This window comes from Pteronotus mesoamericanus, unplaced genomic scaffold, assembly GCF_021234165.1.
Source record: "Pteronotus mesoamericanus isolate MK-2021 breed Mesoamerican mustached bat unplaced genomic scaffold, CSHL_Meso_final contig_101, whole genome shotgun sequence".
NCBI classification, from domain to species: domain Eukaryota; kingdom Metazoa; phylum Chordata; class Mammalia; order Chiroptera; family Mormoopidae; genus Pteronotus; species Pteronotus mesoamericanus.
In genome coordinates, this window is record NW_026555001.1 from 8,566,130 (window position 1) to 8,581,510 (window position 15,381).

Here is a 15,381-nt window from a genome sequence, read left to right on the forward strand (position 1 = left end):
TATCCCTTCAGCTGAGCTTTGGGAGAAACAAAGTTTCATGTGATATCTCACCTTCAAAAGCATGATAGCAAGGGTCATATGATCTAATCTATTTTAAGCCCTTTCTACATGGTTTGCTTAGCTCTTACCTTGACCCTAAACTATTGTTATTGGGCTCAGGTTTACCCCCTAAATCTGGGAGAACACAATCACATAGCCATGGCCCAGGTCTCAGGCATTCCCCTGACACCCATTTGTAAAGGTGAGAGAAGGCCGCTACACACAGGCATTCAGACAGAGGGGCTCATCTAAAAACCAATGTCCCACTTTCTTGCATGTGGAAACATGGTCTACTTACTGACCCAGCTCCAGGCTCCTGTGGCCTATGGGCTGTGGTCTGGGGTTGCTGGTGGTCGAGTCCATGGATGGGGATGGCTTTGGCAAGGTGGTGTGAGTGTCTTCCACTGGGGTGGTCCCCAGTACCTGTGTCATGGTGACTGGCTGTGTGGTTGTCCCTGGAACTGACGGCATCTGATAGGCTTTTGTGGGCTCACCTGTAAGAAAATGAAATTACACTGGGGCCTATCAAATAGCCAGTAGGCTCTTCAGGACAGAAATAAAATAAAAGTTTATTGATCACTAGCTTATGAGTAAAGCCCACCTGCCCTACGGGGATGCACAATCTAGACGGAGCAATAAACCAATACACAAACCAAAGATTAAATAACAATAAAGTACTTAAACCACAGTTCAAGCCTTAGAAATGTAGACAAGGCAGTAACATGATTAATCACCAAATTAATTTTCTAGATGCTCGAAGCAATGGGTCATGAACATACCTTTTCAATTAGCATTTGCCTAGGGATAGGAGCTACTCTTGGCTTTTGCTATGACTTATTTTTAGAGAATGCATTTTAGATTTCTCGTTTAGGCTCATTCATGACTAGTCAACTAACTCCTCTGGGCCTCAGTTTCCTTATCTGTCAAATGAAGTAATAGAACTAATTAGCTTGTAAGGATCATGTTGATTGTGCTTCTAAACTGTGCTCTTCATCCATGTGTGACAATTTAGTTTGCTTTCAAAATTTTAAATGAGTCTCAATTTGTTATTGCTCTGGGTGTCCTGAGAGTATCTCTGAAGGTTTAGGGCAAGGAGACAAGTGCCTACCTGCTGGGCATTGGGGATTGTCTTCAGAGCCATAGGTTTGGGCTGGAAGGAGATACAAAACAGCCCCACAGATGAAGAGCACCCCAGTCATGTGAGGGCAACAGGCCCCTCACAAATGTCTGCTGGACCCCATGGTGGCGGGTTATGCCGGCTTCTATATCTGAGCATCTGTATTAGTTTCCTAGGCTGCCATAACAAATTACCACAAACCTGGTGACTTAAAGGAACAGAATGCCTTCTCTGACAGTTCTGGAGGCCAGAGGTTGGAAACCAGTATCACCTGGTTGAACTCCAGGTGTCAGCAGGACTGAGCTCCCTTGGGAGGTACTTGGGTAGAATGGTTTCCTGCCTGTTCCAATTTCTGGTGGCTGCTGGCATTCCTTGGCTTGTGGCCACACTACTCCAATCTTAAAGGCCAGCGTCCTCAATTCTCTGTCTGTTACATCTTCAGTTGACCTCCTCTGTGTGTGTATGTTAAAACTCTCTCCAGCTCCCTATTATAAGGATATATATAATTGCATTTAGGGCCCACCCAGATAATTCAGGATAATCTCCCCATCTCAAGATCCTTAACTTAATTATATCTGCAATGGCCATTTCTGCATTATAAGGTAACACTTGCAGGTTCCAGGAATTATGACATGGATATCTTTGGGGTGAGGGAGCTACGTTTCAGCCTACCACAGCATCCCAGCTCTAGCCTTAACTTGGCTCAGGGTTGGTGTATTCTTGGTACATAGATCAGCAGGCCTAGGGGATAGCATCTGAGATAAGAAGGGGACCTCTCTTTCTGTTTGTGGGGACCACCACCTTCCCCTTTGACATTGTGCAGCATGCTGGGAAAACTCTTTCTCCCATGGCCCCAGACCAGCTGTGCAGAGAAATGTGCAGGCAGGGCGTTCCGATCCGCTGTCCAGCACTGGCACCCGTTCCTTTCCCCACCCTGACACTGTCACCCTCGGCAGCAATCAAAGCATTGAGTTGGGAGAACAGGTCAGCAAACAGCACCCTGGCATGGGGATGCTTCTGTAGGCACTGGCCTGTCAAGGCAGGAAGCAGATCCCTCATTTACCCTGTTTCGCCTCTAAATCGGCCTGCGGACTGTGCCAGATAAATCGCTAAAGAGCTGGCAGCGGCCTCAGGGGTCTGGCCAGTCTTCACGCCATCCTTGGGCGAAGCTGAACCTGTGATTTATGACATTTCCATTACTTTAAAGGAACTGAGCTTTCATAGCAAGTCTTGGGGAAGTTTCTAATTTCTCTCAAGTCCTCTTCTACCTTACCCCCTGGTAAATGCTACCAGCATTAATGTCCGTTTAGGGAGATGCAGGCCCAGGTGCAACCTACTTCATTTACATAGGGAAAAGCCATTTAACAGGATCACTTGTATATTTTATAAAATGGCATATAGTTATTAATTTGGAGAGAAATATATAAATAAGCTGACAGTACATTTTACTTGCAGCTTATCAATCAAACACTTACCTGTTTTTATTTAGTTCAGAGTAGCTGGAGGCTCTAGCCAAATAACAGCTGCCTGCCTATGGTTGCTTGCTGCCTGGGGGAACAGCATTTAAATTTCAGGAATGTCTGTTCTCAGCAGGAGCTGCACTGGGCAAACCAAGATACTTTCTATTGTTTGACTGAGAGAATTTCCCATGGAAGCAGCCCATTCTGCGTTGTGGGGTCATCCTAACCTGATTTACCTGTTAGTGCACATTCTTGGAGAGATTAGGAAGGTTTTGTAAGGGCCTGCAGAGACCTGAACAGCTGCCGGCCTTCACATCTCCATCTCTTCTTCCTTTCCCCACTTTCTATAGGAATTTTATCACTTAAGAAAGAGTAGCAACAAAGGGGCCGTCCTTTCACAGTTCTCAGTGGAATTTTTTGAGTTGGTGAAATTTACTGCAAGGTGAGGCTATAACTTTAAAGAGATGTTCCTGTATTTTGAGCAAGATCCCAAGTGTCCCTTTTATGTTGGAATTCTTGTAGTTTAGCTCAGTGCCTGGTACATAGGAGGTGCTCATATGTGGTTATTGAATAAACAAATAAATAAATGAATGAGTGAACTTAATTTTTCCCAAAATGACAACTATACATCATTTTGTAATAGGATAGTTAATACCAGGTGATAGTATCGTTGAAGGTAGAGATGGTTTTGTAGAGGGGACAAGTGACATCAGCAATACTTGACTTGGTGTTCTGACTATGGCTTTCACTCATTTTAAATTTATGTGCAAGAAAGACTGCCTGGCATCCCTGTACTCCTCTTGGATGTCAGTGACTCAGGCACATGGAACAAGTACTTGCCCAGGGTGGGTGGTGGTGAGCTGGGCCATGGTACTTGGGGTAGATAGAGAAGTTTTGGAAATGATCTCTGATATGGAGAATGTAGAAACCAAATGGATTTTATGGTCAAAGCTCTTCTTTGGCTCTAATGTTTCTGCCCCCACTTTACCTCCTTGGAGGGGACGCAATCAGCATTTGAACATTGTATGGGTCAGTTAGGGTGGTGCCCTTGGGCAAGGGATTAAACATATCCGAGGGTCAGCTTGCTTATCCGAAAGTGGGGAGCCACTGGCACTCTGCCTCAGGGTCGCTCTGAAGCACAGGTATCTGGCACAGAGAAAACACTCGATTGATCATTGATAGCTGCAGTTGCAGGAGGTTGTCCAGATTCTCCCTGCTGTCTGTCTGGGTTCTGGCTAAGGCCCACAGCTGAAGCCAGAAGGGGCCAGTACCGTGTTCTAAATGAGGAGAGGTGCCACTGAACTTCCTTCAGGTGGGGCCATTTGAGTAGAACTTGTGTGATAACCAACCCCACCTCACCGGGGCCTGTCAGCAGAAGGAAAGGACCAAAAGAAGAGGAGGGGTTAGTAGCCACCATTTGGGGCCTGGAAGTACTCTCCCCCTCAGTGCAAAAATAGTGGGTACTTGACATGTGGTCCCTAAAGTCGGGGGCTTACTTGGACATAAGGTTTGTTTGCAAAGCGGGGAGGCGTATAGGGCTCAGAAGGCCAAACGGGAAGTGAGATGAGAAGAAAAAGGAAACCTCACCCTCTCCTTGCTCTCCTCAAACCCCTGAGGGGAAGAAGAGAGCCCCAGGCATTCCCACGGCTCTATGCAAAGGGGCTGCCCAGGGGGCTGCCGAGCTAAGGAACAGACACCTGACTCGGAGAAAGAGGTGGGGCATAGATCTCTGGCCCAACAAGAGAGGACCAGAATGCAGCTGAACACTGTCCCCTGGCTCCAGATATATCCGCTTACATCACCTACTCAGAAATCACTGAGAACTGCTGGCCTAGATGAGACAAGAGAGAGGCCAGGGACACTCTCCCTCCATCAATGGGCCAGTCACTTAGGGAACCTCTGTCACCTATTCCTCTCCTCTGTGCCCACACCAAAAGAGGACAGGAGATATCTCAGAAATAGTCCCCGAGCCACCACCGTCTGCTGTCAGCTTGTGGGCAGGGGTAGGGAACAGCTGTACCTTACACCTCAACCCACACAAGTCTAGATTACCAGAGTAATTAACATGTCATCAAAGATATAGTTGAAGAAGTAACTAGTGGAAAAAATGAAAAACATTTTCTATTTGTATGCCAAGATTTCTCAAATCAGGACTCTTCATACATACTGTTATTAGCATAAAAAAATACAGAATGGTATAGAGGTGTCTGGAGCCAGACTGTCTGGGTTTGATTTTAAACTCTGTTACTTACTAGCTGTGTGACAAAGGGCAAGTTATCAAACTTCTCTGTGCTGTATTTTCCTCAAACTGTAGATCAGGGCTAAGAATAGTACATACCCATGGTGTTGCTGGGGTGATTAAATGCAATAATCAACTCTTGGAACAGTGTCTAGCACACAGCAAATACTCAATAAATGCTAGCTTCTATTGCTATTCTTAAACCACGTTCTCCAGAAGTGCATGAACAAAATCAGCTTTTCTGGAAGCAATACAAAATCCCATTATAAGGCAACTCACAGCTTCCCTTTGTGTAGGAAATCAAAGTACTCCCAAAGACACAATACTGCATAGCCCACTTCCCGCCTTAATGGGAGAAACCTAGAAAAAGGTATTGTCTTGGCCTGAGGTCTACCAGTACGTGAACCACCTTTGTGGTTCACATGATGCTAGGTCGGCACAACCTCAGAGACAGTGTATCTGTGGCCTGGGTTATGCAGATTAGCTGCTTACTGTTATCTCATAAACCACATCATTCTCTCTGCTTCCCTTCATTTCATACCTAAGTGAAGACAGCCCTTTCCCTTTCAGCTGCCAGGGAAGATTTCTGCACAGAAGGTCACCTTCTAAAGTGACAATACAATAACATTCAAGGCAATGGCCTTGAAATCTGAATGAAAATGACACAAACACAGAGACGATCTTAAAATTGTGAAAACAGAAAACTAAAATTTAAGCCTCATTCCTCAGTCCCAGCCATTAGATCCCATTGATTTCTGGGCCATCTTCCTGGCAGCTGTAAAAAAATTACTGCAGTCAGTGGGCTTTGACTGGTTAAGATGTTAATTTCTACACTATCTCCTAAAACACAATAAATGCATGTTTACGAACTCAGAAGATTTAGATGAAATCACTGACGAACACTTGCCTGCTTTGGCAGCTGGGCTTTTAGCCGATGAATATGTAAGAGCCGATGGATAGGTTACGCCCTTTTGGGGTTTACCTTCTGCAAAAGAGAAAAAGAAAAGATTTTTTTTTCTAGAGCTAGAGGTTTTAGATGGCTCTGTTCTGATAAGCTGATTCCCTCCTCCCAATTTATCTTCCTTGAGTTCAATAAGATCAGTCAGTCTTCCCCGTGTTGAATTGTTGATTACAAGAGAAAAGTCAAGTGGCATTTTGTTTTCTTCAATAGCCTGTGCTTTATTTGTATTCAAATGGAAGCAATAAGATCTCGATGACTCAGAGTTAGCATTAGCAACTGTTATTTTGCCCATGAAAATGGGACATGGAAGCTGAGGTTTCCATACACTTGGCTTTGAATGTTTAATTAGGTCAGGAGATGGGTGTAAAAACGTTCTCCATGCTCCTCCTTAGATACCGGAAGGCTCTGTTCCCAGGCTGGCTGTGCCTGAGTGGCCGCCTCTCACTTTCACGGACCCTGTGGGATCCGTTTAAGTTCCGTGGCACTACAGACATGTGAAAGTCGGTAAATGTGGATCAGCCTTGAAAACAGTCATTTGTTGTCCACCTCGAGAGAGAAAGTTTAGATGCCAGGCAAGGAGAGGGAATGCTAATGTATATCAGGGAAATAATGGAGGCATGAAAAACAAAACCAATCAGGGGATAGGGGCTGGGTGAGCAAGTGCCAACCTTGATAGGACTGAAAATTGCCCAAAAGGCGGTCGCCTGCAGTCTTCCCCCAACGTGAGGTCATGCTGGAAACTTCACTGTGAAACAGAAAGTGTCCCTGGAATGTAATAGACGCCTCCCAAAGGCAGGTAATTTGTCTCACGCTGCTGAATTCCCAGTGCCTACGGCACTGTCTGATCTGTCGCAGAAGCTCAGTAAGTATTCATTCAGCAAAGGGCTATCTTAATGCTTAGATCTCTGTTAAACTTCAAATCCCCATGATCCAATATTTTCATCTAATAATGAAAACACTTTAACTCTCAGTGCAAGGGGATATTTTTATAGGGTGGGGCTAGGGAGAAGGTGGTCAGGAGTGCTAAATGGAGAGCCCAGTGGGTAGAACAGAATCTGGTACATGATTTTGTCACAACAGATTATAGGATCACGAAGCAGACAAAATAATGGGAAAACCTCAGGAAGGGTTTGGGATTGGGAATAAGAAAATATAGGTTCTACTTGAAACTAATACAAAATAATACTGAATGTAAACTGTCACAGAAAAAATATTTAAAAAATTAAAATATGTATACATTTCTCTTTCTATTTTTCTGTTGGTTAACTGACTCAATCTCTGAGACTCTTGCTTTTCTCCTTCCGAAAATATGCACAGTGACATGGACCAACTCATTACACAGAGTTGTAGGATCTAATGGAAACAAAGTTAAAGGTTTTGGAGCTCCGTATCACCACAGAAATGCAAAAAAAATTGTTATTTTTATTATTGAGTGACCAATAAATGTCACTCAAAGTGGGGGTGAGGCAAAATGTTTGGGCTTATTGAAGTTACTTCCTGTCATTAGCATCATCTGGGAGCAGAGCCTGGCATCTCCAGGTCCCCTGCCCTTGTCCGGGCCGGATCCAAACAGAAAACAATGGAGGTGCTTTCAGACCCAAGGAGGCCCTTGGCTGTGGCCTGGCTTTACCAACAGAGTGCAGCGGAGACATTGTCTCTATTTCCTGTTCTAAAATCCTATGGTTCTTTCTATTTCTACTCAGAAGGAAAAGAAGCATGAGCTCCATTTTCTGAAATGTGTATCAAAAAACAAATGGGCAGTTTTAGGAGGTCCCTCTCTGACCTCTTCCATCCCTATTCGAAAGATTTTGCTAAGCAAAGATGCACGTTCCCCTCTCCAGCCCCCCTCCCAGACCAATTAAGTAAATTAAGTAAAGGGCAAATTAAGTAAAGGAGTGCAGCAACCTGTGACAATTAGAAATAAAAGCCCAGAGAAAGGTCTTGGAGGCACGAGAGCCATCTCAGGGGGGTTCTGACAAGATTCTGTGAAACTTCAGCCTCTGAGCAGTGGGGGCAGGGGGGTGGCGGGGGTGGTGCTTGGCCACCAGTGGCTGACACCCTTCTGCGGCTGCAGGGTGCTCTCCTACCTTGTTCATTCAAAAGATACTCCTCGCCACTGCAGAAGCATAAATGTTTATTATCATTGGCAAAAAGGTTTCTAGTTAAATGTCCGTACATGGAATGAGGCAGCATGGAAGTTGATATTTATAGGGAATAATCCCAACAGATTGGTAGTCTCATGGAATTAATTTTTCTTTTAGACCTCTGTTGGGATTCTTGGATTGAAGGCTGAGTGCTTTAGATCAAAATACTCTTATTTAGTCAGGAGCTACTTGGTAAACACGATTGTGGAGATTATATTTCTCTCTATGCTCAACAAATTTGTATTCTAGGCATTAGCATTTTCATAACACCCCTATTCTGAATTCTTTGTTCCAAGGCAAACCTCATAGTACTATGGTTGATGACTTCCCACCCTCTGACTTGGAAACCAATCTAATTTGAACCCTAAGTGTACAGGGGGGCGGGAAAGTTTCTTCTTTATATAACAATACTAGCTAATGAATGAGGAATAAGTGACAGAATTAGAACAACTATAATTTTGCAATTACTAATGTAATTCTTGCTACAGCAAGGATCATCAATTAGATGTCAAAACTACTGGGTGATTTGTTGGGAAACAAGCTATTCATGCTGTTTTGAGGTATCACCCCAAAGACTGCTAATTAATTACAAGGTATCTTCACCATGGAGAGATAAGGTAAAATGTTCAAATAATCAAATTTAGCCTCACCAATAATAGGACATGTTGACATTATGTGCCTCCTGATATGGTCATTGTGATATGACATAATAGACATGCTGTGATGCTACCTGTGTCGTAGCATCCTTGCCAAAATATTTAACCTGAATCCAGTAATGAGGAAACAACTGGACATGTTTGTGGTCCAGATTATGGGACATACTACTAGAGGACCATCAAAAATGTCTTTGTTGTTCATAACCAAGAAGAGGATGTGATGAGATAGTTCTAGATTAAAGGACACTAAGTAGCCATGACAACTAAATGAAATGGGTGATCTTTGATTCGACTGTGGATCCAAAAAAGAGAAGAAATTATTCTGAAGACTATTCTAATATAATTGGATACCATTGAATAAGAACTCTTCATCAGATAATATTGTATCAATGTTAATTTTTCAGGTGTGGTGTTGGCATTGTGGTTATTTAAGAAAATGTTCTTGTTCTTACAAGATGTGTGCTGAAGATAAAGTATCATGATGCCTGCAGCTAATTTTTACACGGTTCAGACACAAAGGAAGTAGATAATAGGAAGATATGTAGATAAAGCAAATGTAGCAACACATTAACAACTGGTGAAACTAGGTGAAGGGAATATTGGTGTTCACTGTATTATTTTTTGAATTTTTCTGTAAATTAAAACATTTTCAAAATAAAAGGTTAGGTTGGGGAAATTCACAAATATAAAAAGGGGGTTCATAATAACACTAACATACTTGGTTACCTTCTCACTGTGAAATCGCACTAGTCATTACTAGCTCACCGACATTACCTCTTTGGAAAAGGGGGGAAAAAGTGAAAATGATTATCCATGAAGATCCAGTGGAGCTAGATAGTAAAAATTGATTGACTAGCAAAACAATTATTAAATAAAAATCTCAAATGAAACTGTTGCTCAGTTCTCTAAGAGCCCGTGTTCCTATCTGTTTACCAGGAATTTCAAGTAATAAGGTTCTAGATATGAGACTCATTTGGCCTAAGAAAAGGAGTAGTTAAAAACCTGAGTTATTAAATATAACTCACTTAATTAAAAAGTTTGATTGGGCTTACAGATAGCTGCTGTTGTGTTTAACATGAGTAATTGGAGCCTTTTAAAACTTCCAGAACTTGCAGTGATTTATCACTGTAATTATAATTCATTGTTTCACGATCCTAATTATCAGAAGAACTAACGCTCCAGATTTCCATGAAATGCGGTGGGCCATCAATTAAAACTAACAGCACCTTGAAAAAAAGCACATTTTGTCCCGTGAGATCACTTAGCCCGAGCACCTGTGCGCAGCAGCGCCTCCCCGGGGCGTGGCCATACCTGCGACGATGAAGGACTCTCTCCAGCGTGGCAGGGATAAGGACTGCACGCCACGGGAATAGCTCCCTTTGTAGCCAGACTGTCCAGCTACTTTCCGCACAAGTATTTTCCCTCCCGAGTTATCGAGCACACCGCTGTGAAGAGAAAAAATAATTTTTTGAAGGAGGATCAGAAAAAAATATTATTTGATGCGATCAATAGACTATCAAACCAGCCTCCGTCTTTATTTAGAGAAAGGAAAGGAGTGAGGTTAAGAAGAGGTTTACCTCGACCTGCAGCCCACCCCCAAGAACCGGGCCTCCTTCACGTGGCCCCGCATCTCACCCCCAGCTCGGACGTCCTTCTTTTTCTTATCACCGGACCTGATTTTCGGTCAGCCAGGAACTTCTCTTTGCCACCACGCCTCAAATTTCTTTTCCTTGGTTTCCCCATTTCCACTATTCTTTTAAGTAAAACTTCTTTTCTGACAATTTCCAATTTGGTTTTGTGACAGCACAGAATAACTCCTGCGGTTTCCCAGGGTGTGTGTGGGGTGACGTTTTTAAAAGCAAATTATTCCTTTTCTCTTGGGCCAGGAAAGGAGCTACATAAAAACTCATTATAAAGAGTCCCCAAAGACTGGAATTGTTTATTTAACTTCTAGGATTTTGAAGGTTTTAGACCCTGATGGGACGTAACTAACATATCTACCTCTTCCCTCCTATGGGAGGCAGAGACTCCATTCTGGTTCCTGAATATCACTTTCACACTGTCGTTTCTTTGCCCCAGAGGTTAAAATAGCTTTTTTGGTTATCTGTAATTTATGGCACAGGGGAGCTAAAAAAAAAAAGTACTCCGATTTGTTTTTATCAATACCACTCCTTCCCTCCAGGAATAAGAGTTGCCATTTCCTGCTCTTCCACTTTATGGTGAATCAACAACTTTCAATGCTCAACTTCCCATGGCCCAGAAGAAAAGAAAGCGATAATAATACTTGACATTTAAAGCACAGAATTGCTTTAAAATCAATCCCACATGGTATCTCCCTGTGTCCCTTCAGCAAACCTATGAGCTGTGGAATGAAATGAATGCGGTTATTCCCAGTTCATAGAAACAGGCCGAGACAGGTTGAGCGACTCCAGATTTTGTACCTAGTGAATTGCATGGTGGGGATTTAAACCCAGGTCTAACTGCTCTGGAGCCGTGCGTCTGTCCCGTTTCGTCACTGCTGCTTCTCAGGGTTTGAAAGCACAGGTACCTCCCGACACTAACTCCTTACATCTTTGCGATCTCTTCTTTTCTCTCGGGAGCTCTCAGAATTGTTACCTGCCTTCCCCCAGCTGCTTTCAGGCCAGTCTCAGCTGCCCTGACAGACCACAAGATTCTCACTCACCTGTCTCCCTGTTCAAGCTGCTCTGCTTGCTCTGGAGAATCTGGTTCCCACTTCTGCCTCACTGGGTCCCTAACACCTCCTTCTCCACAGTGATTCAGACACAACTTTGCCAGGCCCCTTCCTAACAACACCTGAAAATTCTGTCTCACCATTTAGGCTCTGATTTTATTTGGTCTTGTGCTATTTCCTAAACACTAATTGAGTTAATTTTGTCTCCCAACTAGATTGGAAGCTTTCTGACGAAAGGACCGTGTTTGATTGCTTCTGTATTAGAAGGCTTGTCAGTGGTGTGTGAGCTCTGCTTCCCAAAGCCACCTATTAAGCTTTCAGGATTGGGGGAGCTGTTCATTTACACCGATAGCTTGGAATCAGACATGACGGGAGTATTTATACCACAAAAATTGGTAAATCAGCCATGTTTACCAGCATACCACTGGCATAGACAGAAAATTCTCATTATTAAAAAGAATTGCCCCACGGTCCCTTTACTTATAATTAATGGGGAAAATAAAAATAACTTTTAGCTTTTTATTTTCCCCAAGAGAAACTATTCTGCCCTTGGACTTATATTCCCTTGTGTTGAGGAAGTGCATGCATGTGCCCGCATCCGTGCATGTGCACACACTTGCTCTTGCTTAAGCCAGCGCACTCCCTGGAGCTGACACTCTGAGCGAGGAAAGTTGGCGGCTGTTTGAAAGGCATGTGGAGAGCCCAGGGGGTTCTCAAGCTGGGCTTGGCTGCTGCTATCCCTTGAGAAAGTTACGTAAGACTGAAAACCTAGACTTTCGGAAAGGTGAGGATGTAGACCTATTTTTTTCCCATGAGATGTTCCAGCTGTTGTAGAAGAGAGCAAAGACTCATCTTGTGGACTTAGCTGGAGAATGCAGATGTTCCCAGACATTCCCTTAGAGAAGGGCATTTCCTGGGGAGCTCAGTGGTCTGTGAACTACAGGAGGCACCAGCAGTCCAAGGAGGAGAATGCACCAGAAGAACCTTGACCATATAGAAGGTATTAGAGGAGGGAGAGAGCCTGAAAGACATGGTGGTTTTACTTATGAAGCAGATGGGGACAGAGCCATGGTAATTTGGAGAATTTATGTAAATAGGACTTCATTTGTATCCTTACTTAGATGAGAGTACTTCATGTCTACCCTCTAAAAGAGCAAAGTCAGTTCCACTTCTTTGCGTTCCTGAGATGTCCTGTATGATTCTGATCGTGGCCTTGAGGTTTGCCTCCTCCAGGACCCTGGTGCCAGGGGGCCGGGATAAGCTGAGGGTCAGTTTTGTGGCTTAGAGGAAGGAGACTGCCCACCACTAGGCCAGGTTTTGAATGCTTCCATTTTCATGGCGGTCATCTGGTCTGAAATCAGTGTGAAGAGTGCTTTGCATGGAGCTGGCCTATGTACTGCCCTGTCTCAGAGAAATCTCCCCTCTCCCCAGCACTGGTCTCACTTTAAATAAAGAGCTTAGTTCAGGACAAGACTGAGCCAAAAGATGATGCCTCAGACACGTTCATTATCCCCTTGGCGTGAAAGTAACAAGGGAATTAGTCATAAGATGTCTGATTTTGATATATGAGATCTGTCCAGAAAAGGTCCAGCCATTGTTAATATAATGAGAATGGTTTGTGTGACATCAGTGTAACCTGGCAGCCAAGGAGAGTGGACTGGAATGCGCATGTGTGAACAATGATGACTTTACTGTACTAGTCAGTGGGGGCAATAGATACTGTCAAGTGAGCATGTGTACTGTGTGGCCATCGTATTCAAAATGACTGAGCAAGTAGAGTAATGAGTCTGCATCAGATTTTGTCTTAAGTTTGAGCATTCCTCCCTGGAAACTATTGGGATGATTCAGAAGGCCGCAGCCATGGGTAACTGGTGATTGGCAGCTTCATCACAACAGTGTGTCCATTCACGCATCACATCTCCTGCAGTTTTTCTGTGAAACATCAAATCTCTCAGGTGACTCAGCCCCCTTACAGCCCAATTTGGTGCCCTGCAACTTCTGGCTTTTCCCAAAACTAAAATCACGTTTGAAAGGGAAGAGATTTCAAGCTGTTGATGAGATTCAGGAAAATATGGTGGGGGAAGTGTGATGGGGCAGCTGATGGCAACTGGGAGAACTGTGTGAGGCCCCAAGGTGCCTGCTTTGAAAGGGACTGAGGTGCCATTTTCCTATGTACAATATTTCTTGTATCTTTTATCTTCAACAAATGTCTCTATTTTTCATAGTACATGGCTGGATACCTCTGGACAGACCTTGTATTGTATGAATATTAAATCCTTTAAGCTGAATATTAAATCTAAATTTCTAAACCAGAGTATGTGCTCTCTAGTTTCTCTGTCCGATTGTGGGAGAACTCTGGCAGGACAATGGCAGGTATCCCTTATGTATTTCCTGCTTACGTTGTCTTTCTTAAATCCTGCCTTCTGTAAACAGACTCCTGTTGTAGCCAAAAATACCTATTTCTTCTTCCTGAAGACGTTTATTCATCTGCCCCATGGACAGGGCTACTTCTTTTCAAATAGAGTTTCTCACTATATTAGACACTGGTCCTGAAGCTACAGAGGCACTCAGTTGCTCAAGGAGCCAATCTTGGTTTTTGAAACACTCAAACTGTTTTCTGCTTCTCTACCCTCATCTGCGTTCTTCCCAGCAAATTCCTAGACTCTAACCCCAATGCTGGGGTTCCTGAGTTCTGGTTCATCTCAATGCCCTTCTTATTTTCTCTCTAGAGATGGGTCCATCCGTCTTAAACCCTTTTCCAGCTCTTCTTGCCCCGAAGTCCAACCCCGCTCCCCCCCCTCAGGTCCTTACTTTGTACCTTAAGCAGTTCTGGGATGTCCTATTCTTATGGAAAGGTATCACTCAGGATCTGGGCTGGAAGTGGTGGATGTGAGTTCTAATCCTGAATGTGCAACTAACTAGCAATTTAATTAACTTCCCTATGCCTCAGTTTCTCTTCTAACATATGGGGATGCTAACATCGGCCTCATAGGGTTGAGATGATGCTAAAAAGAGAATCACAGTGTAAGGGATAACTGCCATAATGATGATACCTTTGCTGAGGTCAGATTAACTCATGTGGCTCTGTCCTGCATAGCAAACATGCCAGCCAGTGCCAGAGGAAGCCCACACCAGCCATCTCAAATCACAGGCTGGAGAGCACTGATATGATGGAGCGGCATGAGCACATGTGTGTAGGCATGAATGAGTGTGCACATGTGTATTCATGCACATGCATGTGTGTGTAGATTTATATACCTCTTTCCTTTTTGCATGAAGCTGACTTCAGAGTGAATGCAAAATATTTTTATTCCATAGTCTGGAGTTAAGAAACAGCATTTTGTGTTGTTTTTCTTTAATATTCCGCTACTTATCCTTGCTAGAGCCTTCATAGTCATGCCCACGTTAAAAAATCAGTTAGCTCATCATCCCTCTGCAGTTGTGGGGAAAAGAGGAGTATGGCTGACAAAACCTACTAGGAATTCTTAATTCTTATTTTATATGTAGATTTTTTTTCTTACTGCATCTCCAATTTCAGAGAAGCTACTGGTTAGTTACCTTGAAAAGGAATGAATTTTACATCTTCTCCCCCATGTCTGGCAGAGATACAACTGAACAATCAACTGACTGGTATAGAAATAAGGAAAAGGAAAAAGATACCAGAAGACTAAATAATTCAGAAACTTTATCTAGTGTCTAGTATCCAAGCCCCGACTTGGGAGCTACATCTCAAAGCAGTGCTGGGTGGTGGTTAGTAGCACAGGCACTGGCCTTGGGTTCGAGTCCCCTTTCTGATACTCAGTTTTGATAGTGTGGCTTTATAAAAGCTATTCAACGTCTCTTCATCCTTAAGGTGTAGATAATAGTAGATACCGCATAGGGGAATTGTGAGGTTTAAATAAGATATCACAGGTGAGGTGCTCGACACATACACATCAACCTTATTATCAAAGATATTAAGTAAATAGACTTTTCCTGTGTTTTGAGTCCAAGCCTAAGAAAAAGAAGTATGAGGATTCCGTGACAGCTACTTTTGCCTCTTCCCACCTAAGCAGTGACTTAGTCTCAAGCAT

The 15,381-nt window shown here is 43.4% G+C and overlaps 1 protein-coding gene across 1 annotated transcript in view; it reads right to left on the bottom strand.

Annotated features, from left to right (window-relative positions):
- VIT (vitrin) overlaps positions 1 to 15,381 on the bottom strand; it is a 98,104-nt gene that overhangs the window by 37,658 nt on the left and 45,065 nt on the right. Inside the window, exons 5-7 of the mRNA XM_054567836.1 lie at positions 9,928 to 10,061; positions 5,763 to 5,840; positions 342 to 533 (exon numbers count right to left, since the gene is read on the bottom strand). Coding sequence (XP_054423811.1) covers positions 342 to 533; positions 5,763 to 5,840; positions 9,928 to 10,061 — 404 coding nt within the window. The remainder of the gene's footprint in view (positions 1 to 341; positions 534 to 5,762; positions 5,841 to 9,927; positions 10,062 to 15,381) is intronic.